General features: G+C 42.3%; 1 protein-coding gene across 1 annotated transcript in view; it reads right to left on the reverse strand.

The window, feature by feature from the left end:
* Nucleotides 1-19,979, reverse strand: part of TCHP (trichoplein keratin filament binding) — a 28,801-nt gene continuing 8,822 nt past the window's right edge. Inside the window, exons 6-13 of the mRNA XM_067473603.1 lie at nucleotides 14,967-15,140; nucleotides 14,705-14,817; nucleotides 8,788-8,854; nucleotides 8,240-8,415; nucleotides 6,850-6,931; nucleotides 2,606-2,791; nucleotides 549-692; nucleotides 1-402 (exon numbers count right to left, since the gene is read on the reverse strand). Of these exons, the coding sequence (XP_067329704.1) occupies nucleotides 370-402; nucleotides 549-692; nucleotides 2,606-2,791; nucleotides 6,850-6,931; nucleotides 8,240-8,415; nucleotides 8,788-8,854; nucleotides 14,705-14,817; nucleotides 14,967-15,140 (975 nt within the window). The 3' untranslated portion in view covers nucleotides 1-369. The remainder of the gene's footprint in view (nucleotides 403-548; nucleotides 693-2,605; nucleotides 2,792-6,849; nucleotides 6,932-8,239; nucleotides 8,416-8,787; nucleotides 8,855-14,704; nucleotides 14,818-14,966; nucleotides 15,141-19,979) is intronic.

A 19,979-nucleotide genomic window follows, 5' to 3' on the forward strand; every position in this document is an offset into this window, starting at 1 on the left:
TATATAAAATCCAATTTTTATTGAATGTGAATTACATTTTCTGAATGAAACCGTTCTTGGTTATCGGGATTTCTTTTGTTAACTTGATTTCACAATTAAAATTATAACAATAACAAAACCAAAATGTCTGTCTCCTCCTCCTGTTGTCAACATGGAAATGAAAAGATAAAAAACAAAACGGCCACTGGTTCCTTCTTTCATGTAAATGAAAAAAGCAGAAAACGAAATGGTAGCCAGGAAAGCAAAATGGCCACCAGCTCCTCCTCTTGTCGACATGGAAATGAAAAGACAAAGACAAAATGGCCGATGTCTTGTCACGGAAACAAAAACCAAAATGACCACCAGGAAACGGATCAATCTCTCGAGATTTCAGTTCCAGGCCGTTCTGGGTAAGCCGTAGCTCTATATAATAAATAAAACAGTAAGAAAATAAATAAAACTAAATAAAAATAGATTTTAAAAAAGGAATGACATAAAGGAAAGTAAATAAATTATTATTATTATTATTATTATTATTATTATTATTATTATTATTATGCTGGGCTCACTCTGTGCTGGAATCCACGCTTGGCCATTCGTCGGGCCTCGTCAGCCTCCATTTTGGCCTTTTGCTCTTCTTCAAGACGCCCTTCAGCCTCCTCTTCCTCTTCCTGGAGGCGCTCTGATGCCAGTTTGTGCTGGCGTTCCATCACCTGTAAGGAGAATCATCATATTAATAATAATACATTTCTGTAGAGGACCTTTCAGGTTCCCCCTTCCTAACTATATTATTGTTGTTGTCATTATTATAGTATTATATATTACATTATATTATTTTTAATAATACTATTAGATCCATTACATTATCTTGTTATCTTGTATTATTATTATTATTATTATTATTATTATTATTATTATATTTCTTAGAACAGACTGGATGCAGGATGAAACCTTTCAGGTTCCCCCTCCTATTATTATTATTATTGGAGGACTTTAAAATGTCTGGAGAGGCCTTGCTCACGATCCCGCCTTTGTCACAAGTACGGCTGGCGGGGACGAGAGACAGGGCCTTCTCAGTGGTGGCCCCTCGGCTATGGAATGCCCTCCCCAGGGATATTAGATCGGCCCCCTCCTTTTTAACATTTAAAAGCAGGTCAAGACATGGCTCATTGAGCAAGCGTTTGCAGACACAATATAACAAACATGGAGAAAAACGGAACAACTTGACAATGTTATTGGGTAACGCTTTTAACTAGGAGACTCAAATTGATACATGTTTTTATTGATATTGATTGTTTTACTTGGTTTTATATTTAAATTGATTGTTTTTAAATTGTATTTTATGTATTGTCGAAGGCTTTCATGGCTGGAATCACTCAGTTCTTGTGGGTTTTTTCGGGCTATATGGCCATGTTCTAGAGGCATTTCTCCTGACGTTTCGCCTGCATCTATGGCAAGCATCCTCAGAGGTGAGGACCTCACCTCTGAGGATGCTTGCCATAGATGCAGGTGAAACGTCAGGAGAAATGCCTCTAGAACATGGCCATATAGCCCGAAAAAACCCACAAGAACTGAGTGTATTTTATGTCTTTGATATTGACTGTAAACCGCTCTGAGTCGCCTGTGGGCTGAGAGGGGCGGTATATAAGTGTAGTAAATAAATACATACATACATACATACATACATACATATTATAATCATTATATAATAATAATAATTATATAATAATAATAAAGTACCTCGTAAAGGCTGATCTGGCCGGGGTGGTCCATGCCTTGGTCACCTCTAGATTGGACTACTGTAATGCGCTCTACGTGGAACTGCCCTTGAAAATGGCTCGGAAATTTTAACAGGTACAATGGGCGGCGGCCAGGTTGTTAACTGGTGCTCCTTACAGAGAGAGGTCAACCCTCCTGTTTAAGGAGCTCCATTGGCTGCCGTTCATTTTCCGGTTCCAATTCAAGGTGCAGGTGCTCACCTACAAAGCCCTAAACAGTTTGGGACCCACCTACCTGCGTGACCGCATCTCCGTATATGAACCCACACGATCCCTCCGTTCATCTGGAGAGGCCCTGCTCACGATCCCACCTGCGTCGCAAGCGTGTTTAGTGGGGATGAGGGACAGGGCCTTCTCTGTGGTAGCCCCCCGACTCTGGAACTCTCCCCCCAAGGATATCAGACAAGCCCCAATGTTGGCGGTCTTTAGGAAGAGCTTGAAGACCTGGCTGTTCCAGTGTGCCTTTCCAGAATAGGAAACTCCCAGCATCATGTCCCAAATGCACTTTACTAGAGATCTAAGATTGCCTGCACATCGCACCTACCCTAAAACCCTTACATTTCACCTGTCATGTCCAGCACTTTTAATTTTATTCATTACATTTGGCCCGGCCCTAGTTTTAAATGTGTTATTATGTATTGTTTTAATGTTTTACTGTTATTGCTTTAATGTTTATTGGTTTGCTTTATGAGTTTTATTGTTGTATTTGTTATGCTGTTGTTTTATTGAGGGCCTTGGCCTTTGTAAGCCGCACTGAGTCCTTCGGGAGATGTTAGCGGGGTACAAATAAAGTTAATAATAATCAATAATTATTATTATAGAATATTATATATTATTATGACTCCGACCTGTGCCTGTATCTCCTCCCTCCGGGCAGTCTTCCCTGCCTCCTCCTCCTCCTCTTCCTCCTTCCTCTTCCTCCGCTCTTCCTCCATCTCTTCAATGATCTCTTGGCGCCTTTGCAACGCCTGCCGCTGGGCCTCACGGTTCAGCGACACACGCTCCTCGATCTGTGCACGTCGCTCACACAGCACCTGCAATCGGATAGATATGATACATTGATGGATGGATAGATGAAAGCATAGCTGAAGAGCTGGATGGATAGCTATATGAATAGATAGATGGAGAGATAGATGATAGAGTAATGAACCTAAGAGAGGCCTACCTTCAGGTTCTAATAGATAGATGAAGAGATAGATAGATAGATAGATAGATAGATAGATAGATAGATAGATGAATAGATAGATGAATAGATAGATGAATAGATAGATGGCTAGATGATAGTGTGATGGACCTAAGGGATGCCTACCTTCAGGTCCCAGTGGATAGATAGTAGGCATAGGCGATTCTGTTCTGAAGTCGCAGAAGTCATAAGTAAAGTCAGAGGTTTTTGACTTCCAAAGGGACTTCCGACACATACCCACACATCGGAAGTCCCCTATCGTTTCAAATCGATTTGGGCCATTGATTTCAATGATTTGGAAGTCGATTTGGAACTATGATAAATCCTAAGCTGCTTGCTTCCCAGCCAATCAGGGCTTATGTTTTGGGAAGGGGAGTTATCCAGTGTCTGGCAGCCATTGCTGCTTATAAACCCAACCACATGGCTGGAAGGCTCATTCCAGCCAGGGAAGGGACGAGGGAGGTTGGGACCTTTTTTGCTGCTGATGTTGGGTGGGTGGAAAGGAATGGAGCCAAAGGAGGAGGTTTGGAGAAGGGAGAAGGAAGAGAAGTTTTTTGGGAGAGGGAGAGAGAGAGAGAGAGGAGAGAAAGAGAGAGAAAGAAGAAAGAAGGAAAAGTTTGGGAGGAAGGGAGAGAGAGAAAATATAGGTTGCTTCCCTGTAACCATAGTTTCCCGAATGATCGCCTGTGAATTCGCACATATGGTAATCTCTGCGCCTGCGCAGAGCAGCTTTCAGAACCTTCTAGACATTTTATAAAAAACATTTTGGTGGAAGCTCCGCCCATCTTCCTCTCTCAGTATTAGTAGCCTGTGCCCTCAGTTCTTTTGATCCGCCGCTCTGTCAGCAGCAAAAGAACCTTCTCTTCGACTAGTGATTTGGGCTGCCTTGTTTTTTGACATGGGCTGCCTATCGTTGCTTCAAATATCTCCTTTCCTTGACCTGGACTGAATTTGGCTAACTATTAACTCTCTCCCCCTGGCTTTGTCATTTCTGGAGTTATGGCGGCTATCTCAGCTTTTAAATGCTGTACATCGTGTTCAGCCAGTTATTCTGACAATGGTGGCCACTCATTATGCCTTCTTTGCTTGGGGGACGGGCATCTGACCCTGTCTTGCCCAACACTCTCTATGCTTTCTTGTCTGAGGTGTAAACATTTACACCTCAGACAAGAAAGCATAGAGCAGTGGTTCTCAGCCTGGGGTCCCCAGATGTTTTTGGCCTACAACTCCCAGAAATCCCAGCCAGTTTACCAGCTGTTAGGATTTCTGGGAGTTGAAGGCCAAAAACATCTGGGGACCCCAGGTTGAGAACCACTGGCATAGAGTGTTGAGGCTGAAGACCGCACTCTACGAGCGCTCCCTCCTCACTAAACATCCAATGGCTACCTCGCTCCTCTCAGGGGAAAAAGACTTGACTGTAATGGCCCCCGAAGCCTTTGGCGTGAAAAAGAAATCAAAAAGGGCTAGGGCCCTAAATCCCCCTCGTGGTAGTAAAGGCTCTCTAGAGCTGTTGGATAAGGCAGGGGCTTCTACAGCTTCAGTGCAGCCAACTGTGGCTCCTTTTGTGGGTCAGGGGCAGAGCTCCCCAAAGCCCGCCACATCTGAGGGGCAACCTACTGGCCTAGCTGAGCTTCAGACCCTGCAGGAGCTGGCAAATGGGTCTGCTCCCCGCTTTTTGGTCCTTCCAGGACTAACTGTTTCGGCAAAAGAAAAAGCCTCAGGAACGCCCAGGCGGGGGCAATGGTATACTGGAGCCACCTGAGAGGGCTGGAGCATTAACTGCCTCAGATGGTTCCCCAAGGCTGACTTTAACAGAGGTGCATAATGGCTGGACAGAGAAAGAAGAAAAAGTTTGGGAGGAGGGGAGGGAGAGAAATTAATAAAGTGACTGTGTGAATGAAACAAGAGAGAAAGCCTTTCATTGATGGGTTTGGGAAACTATTTTTCTGATCACGTTTATCTATTCTTTCCAAAAACTCCTGAACCTCAACAGCCTGGTGCCTTTCCAAAGCCAGGGAAAAGGCAGGCACCACAGTTCTTTTTTCTTGGGGTTCAGTTGCCTCCCTTCTGTTTCCTGTTGTGTTCTGAACATTATAACATTCTTGCACTTTAATATTTCCTCAAGTTCCTGCACCCCAACACGCTGGTGCCTTTCCAAAGTCAGGAAAAGGCACCAAAGTATTTTGGGGGGGTTCAACTGCCTCCCTTCTGCTTCGGGTTGTGTTTTGAACTTTAAAATACTCTTCCTGTTGATTCTTCAATCTACTGCACCCCAAACGCCCTGCCGAAATTCTTTTTTTAAGAATTCTTAAATATCAGTGGATTATCTGAACATCTTGAAATTTGGTATGCTAACAGCGGAGGGTGTCTTCCACCACTGTAGCAAGTTTCATCAGGATAGCTCAAAAATGAGGGAGAGAGAAGCCTCTGAAGTTTTCCAGACTTTTGCTGGTTTTTTCCCCTATTGTGCAATCGGATCCACCATTAACGGATCAATTCGGAAGTTTCGGAAAGCTTCCAATTTAAAAAAAAATTCGGAAGTGACTTTAGAATTGAATCACCAGCGCCTCCTACTTTTGAACACAGTTGAGAACCAGTTTGATTGCACATGCGTAATAGATAGATAGAAAGATTAATAGAGAAATAGATAAATAGATAGATGGACCTGAGAGAGGCCTATCTTCATGTCCTGATAAGAGACGTATATAGACATGAATGGATGGATGGATAGATAGACAGAAAGAGAGATAGATGAGAGAATGATGGACCTAAGAGAGGCGTACTTTCAGGTCCCGATAGATAGATAGATAGATAGATAGATAGAGAGATAGAGAGATAGAGAGATAGATAGTTACGTGGATAGATAGAGTGATGGACCTAAGAGAAGCCCATCTTCAGGTCCCAATACATACATAGATGGATAGATAGATGAAGAGATGGACAGACAGAAAGATATATAGTAAGTAAAGGTAAAGGTTTTCCGCTGACATCAAGCTTAGTCGTGTCTGACTCTGGGACTCTGGTGCTCATCTCCATTTCTAAGCCAAAGAGCCAACATTGTCCATAGATGCCTCCAAGGTCATGTGGTCGGCATGACTACACTGAGCACCATTACCTTCCCACCAGTGCAGTACCTATTGATCTACTCACATTTGCATGTTTTCAAACTGCTAGGTTGGCAGAAGCTGGGGTTAACAGTGGGAGCTCACACCGCTCCCTGGCAACCTTTTGATCAGCAAGTTCAGCAGCTCTGCAGTTTAACCTACTGCACCCCCAGGGGGCCCTAAGATACATGCATATATATACATATATGTATCTATCCTATCTATCTCTTCATCCATATCTCCATTCATCTATCTGTCCATCTATCTATCACGCCAACTATCTTTCTCTCCGACTATCTATCTAGCAAGCAAGCAATCTATCCATCCATCTATCCAACTCGCTATAAATCTATCCATCCATCTAGCTATTTATCCATCCATCCATTCATCGATCTATCTATTCATCTATCTAGCTATGGGAGCCCCCAGTGGCGCAGAGGGTTAAACCCCTGTGCTGGCAGGACTGAAGACCGACAGGTCGCAGGTTCGAATCCGGAGAGAGGCAGATGAGCTCCCTCTATCAGCTCCAGCTCCTCATGCGGGGACATGAAAGAAGCCTCCCACAAGGATGATAAAAACATCAAATCATCTGGGCGTTCCCTGGGCAACGTCCTTGCAGACGGCCAATTTTCTCACACCAGAAGCGACTTGCAATTTCTCAAGTCGCTCCTGACATGACAAAAAAAATCTAGCCATCAATCTATCCTTCCATCTCGATTGATCTATTTGTCTATCTATCCATTTATCTATCTATTTATCCATCTATCCATCTATCTATTCTTTCTATCCATCCATTCTCACTGACCTCTGCCATGAGCCTATTGCGGGCGTTGCGCTCCTTCTCCCACTCTGCCTCTCGCTTCTCCCAGACCACCTTGGCTTCCTCTCTGCAATGGAAAAGGACAATTATTATTATTATTATTATTATTATTATTATTATTATTATGTATATAAATTACTAGCTTGGAGACTCGGCGGTGCTGAGATTATTTGAGAAAGGCATTCTCTGTTTTGTGAAGTTTGGTAATATCAATTTGGTAATGTTTACTGCTATTTATTATTCTAATGCTCCCATTAGAAAATGCATAAGGATGTGGGTGAACTACAATTCCAAAAATCATGGGCCAGTCACCCCAAACCCCACCAGTATTCAAAGTTGGTCATGTTGGGTCTGTGTGCCAAGTGTGGTCCAGATCTGACGTCATCTGGGTTCAGGGCTCTCTAGATAAGGGTGAGCTATGACACCCAACATCAAGGTCCATTCCCCCAAACCTCTCCAGTATGTTCAGTTGGCCATGGGGCTGCTCTGTGCCAAGTTTTGTCATAGTCCATTGTCAGTAGTGTTCACAGTTTCTCTGGATGCAGGTGAACTATAACTCCCATGAAGGTAAATTTCCCCCAAACATCTCCAGTATGTTATCTTGATCATAGTGAGTATGTCTGCCAAATTTGGTCCAGGTCCGTCATTCATGGAGGTCGCAGTGAGTTGTGGGAGGCAAATCAGGTGAAGATACTGCAAATCCCATCATCTGTGGTCTATCCTTCCCCCAAACCGGACCAGGACGTAAAGTGAGTCATGGAGGGTCTGTGTGGCAAGTTTGGTCCAGGCCCATCATTCGTAGGGGTTGCAGTGGTCTCTGGAACTGAGTGAAGGTACTGTAAATCCCATCATCCATGGCACGTGTGGTCCAGATCCATCATTGGTTGGGTTCACAGTGCTCTCTGGATGTAGGTGAACTACAACTCCTCTAAATCATGGAGAATTCTTCCCAAACCTCTCGTTCAGTTGCTGATCAATTCCTGTTTGCTGTGTGCCATAGGAATGGGTAGGAAAAGGTTAAGTTAGAGGCAGTGGACAGAGTCATGCAAATCTGGAGAGAGAAAAGAATGTCCATTTCTGGAGAAAGAACAGAAAATCTAGGATGAAAAGGTCCCTGAATGAAAGCATCCCTTGGGTGGTGGGCCATAGTGTTTGGGGAGGACATTGGCAGGGGTTGGGAGACATGTTCATGGTGCTCACTATAACCTGCAATGTCAGTGGAGGGAGTGGCTTTGGAAGCTTCTCAGCACTTGGAACTATAGCCTGTTTGTGGAGTTTAGAGGCTCTCTGTGTAAGTGGATACCTCTGCCACATACATACACACATACACATATTTTTACTTTTATTAAGTGTATAGATATAGATATATTCTGACCGGAAGAGGGCCTCGGCCTCGGCCTGCCGTTCCCTTTCAAGGCATTCCTGTTTTTCCAGAACTTCCTTCATCCAGGAAACGGCAGCTTGCGCTTCCTGCTTCCGGGCAGACTTTCTCCTCCGTGCTTCCTCCTCCTCTTTCTCCGACAGTGCACACAGCAGCCGACGGTCTGCTTCCTGGAATATAATAATAATAATAATAATAATAATAATAATAATAAAAATATATCCCTCTGAGTATTGTAATAATAATACAATAGAATAATAATATATTAAATAAATAAATAATATAAGAATATACAATATACTACTACTACTACTAATAATAATAATAATAATAATAATAATAATAATATATCCCTCTGGGTCTCTTGTAATAATGGTGATGATGATGATGATGATGATTATAATGTTCCTCTTCCTGGAAGAGATAGGATAGGAAATAGAGAAAGGAAGGAAAGGAAAGAGAGGAAGAGGAGGAAGTGTATATGATAAAAAAAGGAGGGAGGGGGGAGGGAGGGAGGAAAAGAGAGGAGGAAATAGAGTTACCAGCTCTTCCCTGACTTGCTCAGCCCGCCTCTTCATCTGGGCCTGGAACTGGTCCTTCAGGAAGCGCCTGGGAAACAGGAAGAAGTGAAATGTAGCTTCCCAAAAATGAAGATGTTTGTGTGTGTGTGTTTGTGTATATATATATGACTAATAACTTTATTTTGATACCCCACCACCATCTCCCCAAAGGAACTCAGGGCGGTTTAAATGTGGGAAAAGCAAAACACATTAAAATAGGAGCATCATAAAATACAGCAACCAAGACAAAAATACAGAGCAAACATGACAAAATAAAACACTGGAGCTCCTATCACATCACATTTAACATGAACCAATAACGGGATTTCTAAGATGAACCTAGCCAAGCTAGAGAAGGGCTGGGCATGGATAGTGCAAATAGCAAATCATAGGGCCGGGGGCAGTGGATGAAGTGCAAAACAGAGTACTATCTCATGACCTAGGGACTGGACATATATGGCTAGGGACTCACTATTCTCAAAAGCTAGCTGGAACATCTAGGTTTTCAGATCCCTACAAAAGGAGCGCAATGTGGGAGCTTGCCTATTCCCCCCTGGGGAGGGAGTTCCAAAGTCAGGGGTGTGGTCACCACTGAGAAGGAAGGCCCTCCCCTTCGTCCCCACCAACGGTTTGAAGTTTGGTCCAGATCCATAATTGATGGAGTTCAGGGTGCTCTGGATGTAGGGTGAACTACAGTCTCATATGGGTTGGTCGGTCCCCCCACAAATATCTCCAGTATGTTCTGTTGGTCACCAGGGTTCTGTGTTCAAAGTGTGGTCCAGATTCGTCATTGATGGGATTCAAAGTCCTCTAGTTGTAGAGTGAACTATAACTCCCACATGGGTGGGTCAGTTCCCCAAAGCCCTCCAGTATGTTCTATTGGTCACCAGGGTTCTGTGTTCAAAGTTTGGTTCAGATCTGTCACTGGTGGGGTTCAGAGTGCTCTTGGTGCGGGGTTGACTATAACTACCATGTGGGTAGGTCATCTCCCCACAAACAACTCCAGTATTTTCTGTTGGTCACCAGGATTCTGTGTTCGAAGTTTGGTCCAGATTTGTCATTAATGGGTTTCAGAGTGCTCGGGTTGCAAGGTGTACTATAACTCCCACACAGGTGGGGCAGTTCCCAAACCCCTCCAGTATGTTCTGTTGCTCATGGGGATTTTGTGTCCCAAGTTTGGTCTGTCATTTCTGGAGGTCACTGTAGTCTGTGGAAGTGGGCGAATCCCATCTGCGGTCTATCCTCTCCCAACCCTCACCAGGACAGTTAGTACATCATAGGGAGTTTGTGTGTCAAATCTGGTCCAGGTGCATCATTTGTTCAGGTTGCATTGGTTTCTGGAAGTGGGTGAAAATACTACAATTTCTATCATCTGTGGTCCATCCTTCCCCAATCTGCACCAAGATGTAAAGTGGGTCATGGGGTCTGTGTGGCAAGTTTGGTCCAGGTCCGTCAATTGTGTGGGTAACAGTGGTCTGTGGGAGGTAAATCAGGTGAAGCTACTGCATATCCCACAGTGTTTTTCTCTAATTCTAAATCATGAATTCCTAACAGGAATCATTCTGCCTTCCATGGGATCTTTATATTTAAAATTTCTTGTAGTTCTTTCTGTAATCCTTTCCAGTATTCTTTAGCTTTACCACAGGTCCACCACAAATGAAAGTATGAGCCTTCCTTTTCTTTACACTTCCAGCAGCTTGTGCTGGTATTGTTGTAGCTACTCCCTAACCTTTTCAAGTGTCATGTACCAACGGTAGGCTGTCTTCACTCCATTCTCCCTTAGGTCAATTGCATAACTGTATTTTAATTTTTCTCCCCAAATTTTTCCCCATTCTTCTTGTTTGATGGTTCTCCTAATATTTTCATCCCATCTTTTTCTATAGCTCTTTTCTCCTTTTGCTTCCAACTCCAATTCTAGTAGTTTTTTTTAATATATCTTTGTTATTAAATTATTTCCTGATTCCATTATCTTGTCCCAAAATTTTCTTTCCTGATTGAAGCCTATCTTCTTATCACTTTTATATTTTTCTCAATTGTCCAATATTCTAACTAAGAGATTTTTTTGATCTGTCGTGTTTAATTCCTGTTGTGATTTTAGTATCATTTCTCCTCTTTCTTTTTTTTAACAAGTCCTTATATTTTGGGAATTCATGCCACCCCATCCAGCGTCTTTGGCCAGCTTCCAAAGATGACACCCACAAAGGTGTGTTATTGTATAATTTATTTTTGTATTTTTCCCAGACTTTCAAAATTGATGATCTTATGAAATGATTACCGATTTTTTTAAAAAAATATCCCCTTTATACCAAATATAAGTGTGCCAACCTTCCCTTAATTCTATCCCTTCCAATATTAGTAGCCTCTTTTTCTCTAATTTTGCACAATCTTTGGCCCATATCAGTGCATTTGCCTCTAGGTACAGTCCTAAATCCGGTGTTGCCAGTCCACCTTTTTCCTTTCTTTCTATCATGTTGTCATGATGAATTCTCGTTTTTTTGTTACTCCAAATAAATTTTTTGATGTCTTTCTTTCAATCCTTTAAAATTTTCATATTCCTTATAATTGGCAGATTTTGAAATAAAAACATCAATTTTGGAAGCACCGTCATTTTCACTGTCACGATTCGCCCAAGCAATGATAGGTTTATATTTTTCCATCTTTCCATTTCTTTTTTAATCTCCTTCCATTTTTCTATATAGTTGTTTTGTAGTAGTTGCAAGTTTTTAGGGGTCAGTGTTATCCCAAGATATTTTAGTTTCGAGACTATTTGTACATTCCATTTTTCTCTTATTTCTTCTTGCTCTTTTTTCCGATGTTTTTTGTTATTGCTTTTGTTTTTTCCGTATTCATTTTGAAGCCCGAGACCTTGCCAAATTCTTTCTTATCCAATCTCCCAATTTGTTTTTTGGTTCTTCAATGACACATATTACATCATTAGCATATGCCCGAACTTTATATTCCTGTCCTTGTATCTTTGCGCCTAGTAGATTTTTCTCTTCTCTTCTCTTATTTAATAGTATTTCTAAGGTGAGTATAAAAATCAATGGTGAGAGAAGGCATCCCTGCCTTGTTGCTTTCTTTATTTCTATGTTCTCTGTTTCCTTCCCATTCACTAATATTTTTGCCTCCTGTTTTTCATATATTGCTTCTATTGCATTTTGAAAATAGAATCCCAAATCCATTTCTCTCATTATAATTTTGAAGAAGTTCCAATTCACATTATCGAAGGCCTTCTCTGCATCTAGGGCAAGTAGCATTACTTTATTTTGATGTTTAATATCATAATATTCAATCAGATCCACAATTGTTCTAACATTTTCTCTTTGGTGTCTATTTGTTCTTCTTTTATATATTCACTGAGTAAATTCTTAAGTCTTTCTGCCATTATAATACTAAAGATCTTGTAATCAACATTTAATAATGATATTGGCCTGTAATTTTTTACTTCTTCTGGGTCCGAATTTCCTTTGTGTATTAAACATATATTTGCTTGTTTCCAGGATTCCGGTATCTCCTTATAAATTCTTATTTTATTCATAATTTCTTTTAGGTATGGTGTCAGTTCCTGTTGAAAGGTCTTATAATACGTTGCCGGTATTCCATCTGGTCCTGGTGCTTTGTTTGGTTTCAATTTCTTTATCGCTTCCTTGATTTCCTGCTCTGATATTTCCTTATTCAGGTTCCCCCTTTGTTCCTCTGTGATCCTTTGGATCTTGTGGTTGGTTAAATATTGGTAAATCTCTTCCTCTCCAATTTGTTCGTCTTGATATAAGTTCTTATAGAATTCGTAGAATTGTTTCTTTATTTCCTCTTCTTGAGTCATAATCTTTTCTTTATCTTTTAGTTTTGTGATAAATGTTGCCTCTTTTCTTTTTATTTTATTTGCCAACCAGCGTCCCGGTTTATTTGCTTTCATAAAGTAATCTTGCCTCATGTATTTTAACTCTTTTTCTCTTTCTTCTGTTTCTAGATAGTCTCTTTGTTTGTGCAATTGTTCTAGCATTTGTTTTGCCTCTTTATTTTTAGGGTCTGCTTTTAATTTTCCTTCCTCCTTTCCAATTTCTCTTAATATCACATTTATCCTATGTGCTTTTATTTTGTTCTTTATCACTTTTTGTTGTATGAAATTTCCTCTCATTATGACTTTACTTGCCTCCCATAATGTAAATAATTGTGTTCCTGGTTTATTATTTATATCAAAATACTCTTTTAGTAATCTTTTATTTCTGTCAATATCTTCCTCTCTTTTCAGAAGATTTTCATCGAGTCTCCATCTTTTTGTTTTTTCTGTTATTTTAATCTCTATGCACATCGGGCAATGATCGGAGTCAATTCTTGGCAAGATTTGTATTTTTGTTACATTTATTTGTAGTGATGTTGATATCCAAATCATGTCTATTCTCGACCAATTTTGGTGTCTGGCTGAATAGTATGTATAATCCTTCCTAGTCTCATTTCTAGTTCTCCATATGTCTACCAGATTTAGCTTTTGTTTCATATTTATCATAGACTTTGGCAGATCTCCCTTTTCTTTATTTTGTAAGTTTAAAGATGTTGAGGTGGGAACATCTGACTTGCATGAGAAAGAGTTGGACGTCCTGTGACCGCAACCACAAAGTTTCACAAGCAAAAGGTTGACAGATTGATTCAGGATGATCGTCATATCACTCAGAGAGAAATGTCAAGCATAATCGGCATTTCATAAGAACGTGTAGGCCACATTATTGCTTTGCTTGGCTATCGGAAGATCTGTGCATGATGGGTAGCTAGGATGCTGACGCCTGAAATGAAAGCGCACAGACTTGAAACTTCAGAGACTGGATCTCACTACCGTATAACTTCCTCCATACAGTCCAGATTTAGCACTGTCTGACTTCCATCTGTTCCCAATAATGAAAGAAGATCTGCGGGGACATCATTATGCTTTTGATGAAGATGTTGAGAGTACTGTGAGACATTAGTTGCAGAAACAGAGTGTTGGCTTCTTTCGTGACAGCTTCAGAAAACTGGGAGAAATGTATCCAATTGTCTGATGATTATGTGAAAAAGTGAATAGTGGTAGCTAAAGAGCACATTCTAAGGATTATTCTGGATTTGATTTATTAAAATAAATCCAAACCCAAGTAATGAAGGTGGAGGCATTACTTTTCATTCAACCCTCGTACCATATATATTATAATAATATATATTATAATTTATACTGTGATATGATATATAATATCACAGTATAAATTATAATATATATTATATTATTTTGAACTAATAATTATTATGATATAATTCTAATATATATTCTATTATATATTATATTATTTTGAAATACAATTCATATTGATATATTTTAGTATATATTCTATTATATTATATATCATAATTTATAATGTATATATATATTATGTATTATTCTATTATATATTATATTATAGGTAAAGGTAAAGTTTTTCCCGACATAAAGTCCAGTCATGACCATCTGTGGGGTGTGGTGCTCATCTCCATTTCTAAGCCAAAGAGACAGCATTGTCTGTAGACACCTCCAAGGTCATGTGGCCAGCATGACTGCATGGAGCGCCGTTACCTTCCCTATTGATCTACACACATTTGCATGTTTTCAAACTGATAGGATGGCGGAAGCTGGGGCTGACAGTGGAAGCTCACACCGCTCCCCGAATTTGAACCTGCAATCTTTCAGTCAACAAGCTCAGCAGCTCAGCGCTTTAACCCACTGCGCCACCGGGGCTGTGATATTATATTATAATATATATTCTGATATGTATAATTTGTAATTTATATTCCGTTATATATATTATAATATATAATTTATATGTATCATAATATATAATTTACAATATATAATTTATATATTATATTATAATATAATGTTATACATATACACACATACCGGAGTTCATCCTTCTTCCTCCCTTCCTCCCGGGACTTCCTCTCCGCTTCCAACGCTTCCACTTCCCACTTCTGCTTCAACAACGCTTCCTCTTCCTCCTTTAGTCTTTTCGCCTTCATTGGGTGAAATAAGCAAAACAGTGATTAGAGAGCATTATGACGCTACAGCGCATTAAAAGTCTGATAGATAGCTGCAAGCTGATGACGCGATGCTGCGGCGCATTAAAAGCACATAATTCACCAGTTAATAGACAGATAGCTACCTCCTCCTCACGTTGCATCAACTCTTCCATTTGTTGCCGCAGGGCCTCAGCGCGCTTCCTAGCTTCCTCCTTCTGCTGCTCTTCCTTCTCCTTGATGCGCTGCAGTGCTTCCCGCCGCGCCGCTTCATAGGTGTTTTCGGCACGAATTGTCTCTTTCTTCTCGGCTGTTTCTCGCTTGTTTCGGGGGAGAATAAAAAAGCTGGATGTTATATTATTATGACAGTATTATACATTATTATTAACACAATTACTATATTTTTGTTGTTAAATGTTCAGTCACTTCAGTCACTTACAAGAAATTGTCTAATTGGCTTAACATGGTTGAAAATGTGTATGAAAAGAAATTGGGAACTCTTATAATTGATAAAGGAGCTGAAATCTGTAGTGATAAACTTAAGCAATTCTTGAGAGCAAAAGACATTGAGTGGATGGAAATTAGTCAATTTAAGCATGAAGAAGGGGTTGCAGAAAAGAGGATGCAATTTTTGAATGAAATGAAAATGTGTACGTTGAAAGACAGTCATACGCCTTCCCAAAAAGTGGTGATCAGGCCCCTTCAGCCGAGGTTTTTCAGAGCTATTTTGCAGACAAGATCTCGCTACTTCGCTGGGACCTCTCCCCCACAATTGATACAGTGAGAGAACTTGAGACTCCGTGGCCACTTGCTGGGCCCATCCTTGACCGGTTCATCCCGCTGGACGCAGAGGCTGTCGATAGGCTTATAGCTGCAGCTAGACCGACCACTTGCTCCCTCGATCCGTGTCCCTCTTGGTTGGTGAAATCCTGCTTGGAGGGATTACGTGACCCTCTGTTGAAGATTATAAACAGCTCCCTTGAGCAAGGAGTTTTTCCAGAGGGTTTAAAAGAGGCGGTGGTCTCTCCCCTGCTGAAGAAACCGGACTTAGATTCTTCGGTTCCCTCCAGTTACCGCCCAGTTTCAAATCTCTCGTTCCGGGGCAAGGTGATTGAGAGGGCAGCAGTGGAGCAGATGCAGCAATTCCTAGACGACACAGCCAGACTAGATCCCTTCCAGTCCAGCTTCCATGCGGGGCATGGGACAGAGACTGTGCTGGTCTCCATTACAGATCACCTTCGATGCCAGCTTGACCAGGGCGGGTCAGCGCTGCTTGTGTTATTGGATCTCACAGCAGCATTTGACACAGTCGACCACAATCTTTTGACCCACCGCCTCGCTGTTGCTGGAGTCAGGGGGACAGCTTTAAACTGGCTGTCCTCCTTTCTTCACAATAGTGGACAGCGAGTGGAGAGGAGAGGCCTGGTCTCTGAGAGGTCCCCTCTATCTTGTGGGGTTCCTCAGGGGGCCATTCTCTCCCCTCTGTTGTTTAACATCTATATGCAACCACTTGCTCAGCTGGTTCGAGGTTTTGGGCTTGAGCGTTACCAGTACGCCGATGACACTCAGCTGGTGCTGAAGATGGAAGGCCTTTGAACTTATATGCCGCCACTCCCCTGGGGCTCAGAGCGGCTTACAAGAATGGCTAAAATCTAACACAATTTAAAAACAATTTAAAACAATTTAAAAACAGCAATATCAACAACAAAGGTCTGTCGAAACAGGTATGTCTTACATGTCCTGCGGAAAGCTGATAAGTCCCGCAAGGCACGGACTTCAGGTGGCAGAGTATTCCAGAGTGATGGTGCCACTGCTGTAAAGGCTCTGCGTCTGGTTGCTGTTAGACGCAAGGTCTTGACACTGGGAATTTCCAATAGATCTTGGTCCTCAGAATGGAGGGATCTCTGGGGTTGGTAGGGGGTGAGGCGGCCCCTCAGGTACATCGGTCCAGACCATGCAAGGCCTTAAAGATGAGTACCATCACTTTGAAAGTGATCCGGTGCTCAATTGGTAACCAATGCAGCTGCAGTAAGATTGGTGTTAGTTATGTGGCATCTCATTGGAATTCCCGGAAGAAGCCGAGCAGCTGCATTCTGTACCAACTTGAGCTTCCAGATCACCGACAATGGAAGGCCAATGTAGAGGGCGTTACAGTAGTCCAGTCTTGAGATGACCGTAGCCTGGATCACCGTAGCTAGGTCGTCCCTGGACAGGGAGGGGGCCAGCCGTCTAGCCTGCCGCAGATGAAAGAAGGCGGTTCTGCTCACGGCGGAGACCTGGGCCTCCATCGTCAGCAGAGGGTCCAAAAGGACTCCCAGACTCTTTACCAATGGTGACGGGTGTAGCGCCTCGCCATCCAGGGTAGGCAGCTGGATATCCCCACTGCCCGGTCGACCCAGCCATAGGATCTCTGTTTTTGCTGGATTCACCCTCAACCTGCTGGCACGCAGCCATCCAGTAACGGCCTCGAGGCACTGATGGAAACAAATGGGTACATAGCCCAGTCGGCCTTCCATCTTCAGCACCAGCTGAGTGTCATTGGCGTACTGGTAACACTCAAGCCCAAAACCTCGAACCAGCTGAGCAAGTGGTCGCATATAGAAGTTCTATATAACTTATAGAAGTTAAGTTGTTATAAGCAATTAAAACAATGTGTGTATAATAAGTAGTTAAGACAAGACAATGTATGTATAGTAAGGACAAGAAATTACATTTAAAGAGGGGGAATTGTTAGTGTGTATTTTAATGTATGATGTGTGTTTAAATGTAATTTCATGTAGTAGAAATGTGAATAGGATTGTATTACCAGGATGAGTGTTTATGTAGTAGGGTTAAAAACAGCTAAGCAACAAGCTGTGAGAATGTGACCTGTGACCCTGGTATGTCTAGCTGTGTCTAGCTGTGTGAAACTTTGAGATAACACTAGCCAGCTGCAAGTTTGTTTTCGTTTCTCACTTCCTTTGTTCTGTGTACAAATCTGTCATCAGCTGCGTTTAGTGCTCTCTGGATAAGGGTGAACTACAACACTCATCTCCAAAGGCAGTCACCCCCAAATCCTGTTGGTATTTACAGTTGGCCATGTTGGGTCTTTGTGCCAAGTTTCGCCCAGATGGGTTCAGATCTGTCTGAATGCAGGTGAACTACATCCCAAAATCAAGGTCAATTCCCACAAACTCCAGCAGTATATTCACTTGGTCATGGGGCTTCTCTCTACCAAGTTTGTTCCCTGTCCATTGTCGGTGGGGGGGTCACAGTTGCTCTGGATGCAGCGGAACTACAACTCCCAGATTCCCACGGCAATCACTCCCAAACTCTGCCTGTGAATACAGTTGGGCATGTTGGGTCTGTATGCCACGTTTGGTTCAAATCCATTATTGGGGGCTTCAGAATGCTCTCTGGGTGCAGGGTAAACTACAACTCCCACGTGGGCGGGTTAGTCTTCCCCCAAACTCTTAAGAGTATTTTGTGTTGATTACCAGGGTTCGGCATTCAAAGTTTGGTCCAGATCCGTCATTAGATGAGGTTCAGAGAGAGTGGATGCAGAGTGTACCCACGTGATTAGGTCGATCCCCCCACAAACAACTCCAGTATGTTCTCTTGTTCACCAGGGTTCAGGGTTCGAAATGTGGTTAAGATTCATCATTGATGGGGTTCAGAGTGCTCTGGGTGCAGGGTGAACTATAACTCCCACATGGGTGGGTCAGTTCCTCAAACCCCTCTAATATGTTCAGTAGGTCCCAAGTTTGATCCAGGTCCATCATTCTTTGGGGGGGTCGCAGTGGTCTCAGAAAGTGACTGAAGGCACTGCACATCCGTGGCAAGTGTGGTCCAGATCCATCCTTGGTTGGGTTCACAGTGCTCTCTGGGTGTAGGTGAAGTACAATTCATACAAATCAAGGTCAATTCCCTCCAAACCTCTTGTTCAGTTTCTGATCAATTCCTGTTTGCTGTGTGCCATAGGAAAGGGTAGGAAAGGGTTAAAGGAGAGGCAGGGGTCATGCAAATTGCACATCAATGGAGAGAGAGAGAAGAGAACCCTGAAATGTCCATTCTGGAGGAAAAACAGACCATCTATGATGAAATGGCCCCCAAATGAAAGCATTCCTTGGGTGGTGGACCTGCAATGTCCTTTTGAAGAAGGACTTTTGGTGGCTCTTCAACACTGTGTCTGTGTAACTGGACACCTCCGCCACATACACACATACACATTTTGACTTTTTTGACTTTCATAATGTGTATAGATATTATATTATTACCTTATATTCTGGCATATAAGACGACTGGGCGTATCAGACGACCCCCAACATTTCCAGTTAAAATATAGAGTTTGGGATATACTCGCCGTATAAGACTATCCCTCTTCCAACGCACACCAAATAAAAATTTTAAAAGCATCAGATTTGATTTCAATATGGTAATTTTCCTATTACTGTACATCCTTCTCTGCCTCTCAGATCTCGCACATGCGCACCTGCACCGCTTCACTGCAGTCTTCAGGAGCAAGATCTGAGAGGCAGAGGAGGAAGTATGGTAAGACAGGGCGGGCCAGACAGGTAAAAGAGTTGTGTTTTTCTGGGCCCAGAGCCACTCTATCTCTTTTTTCCATACCGCAGGCACCTTCCCGGTGAGGTGCCCCTTCACCTCACCATCGGGACCCCATTAAGTCCAGAAATCCTGATGAATGGATTTTCTTCTACTGTACTTGTACAACGTCACTGTTGTAGTAGTCTGTTGGCAATGCTGCAACTGGTAGTAGGAATGATAAAGGAGGGAAACGAGGCGCCCAGGTGTTAGATGAGGAGCAGCAAAGGAAGAGAATCCGGGATATACTTATGTCACCCACTGATGAAGAATCCTTTGAAGGTTTCCCCGAGAGTGAAATGAGTGAGGAAGAGGAAGGAGATTCAGATGGGAATAGGGGAACTAAGAGGTTTACTCGAGAGCAGGAGTCAGACAAGGAACGTCAGAGAAAGAAGATCCAGGACATACTTACTGCTCCCACAGAGGAAGAGGATTTCATGGGTTTTCTGGGAATGATGGGTCTGGGAGTGATGGGGATGAAGAGGAACCACTGTATTGGACCAAGGTGCAAGAGATTCGGAATATGTGTACTCAACCAACGTCTAGTGACTCTTTTGCGGGGTTTTCTGGTGGTGGGG

This window comes from Anolis sagrei, chromosome X, assembly GCF_037176765.1.
Source record: "Anolis sagrei isolate rAnoSag1 chromosome X, rAnoSag1.mat, whole genome shotgun sequence".
Classification (NCBI taxonomy): Eukaryota; Metazoa; Chordata; class Lepidosauria; order Squamata; family Dactyloidae; genus Anolis; species Anolis sagrei.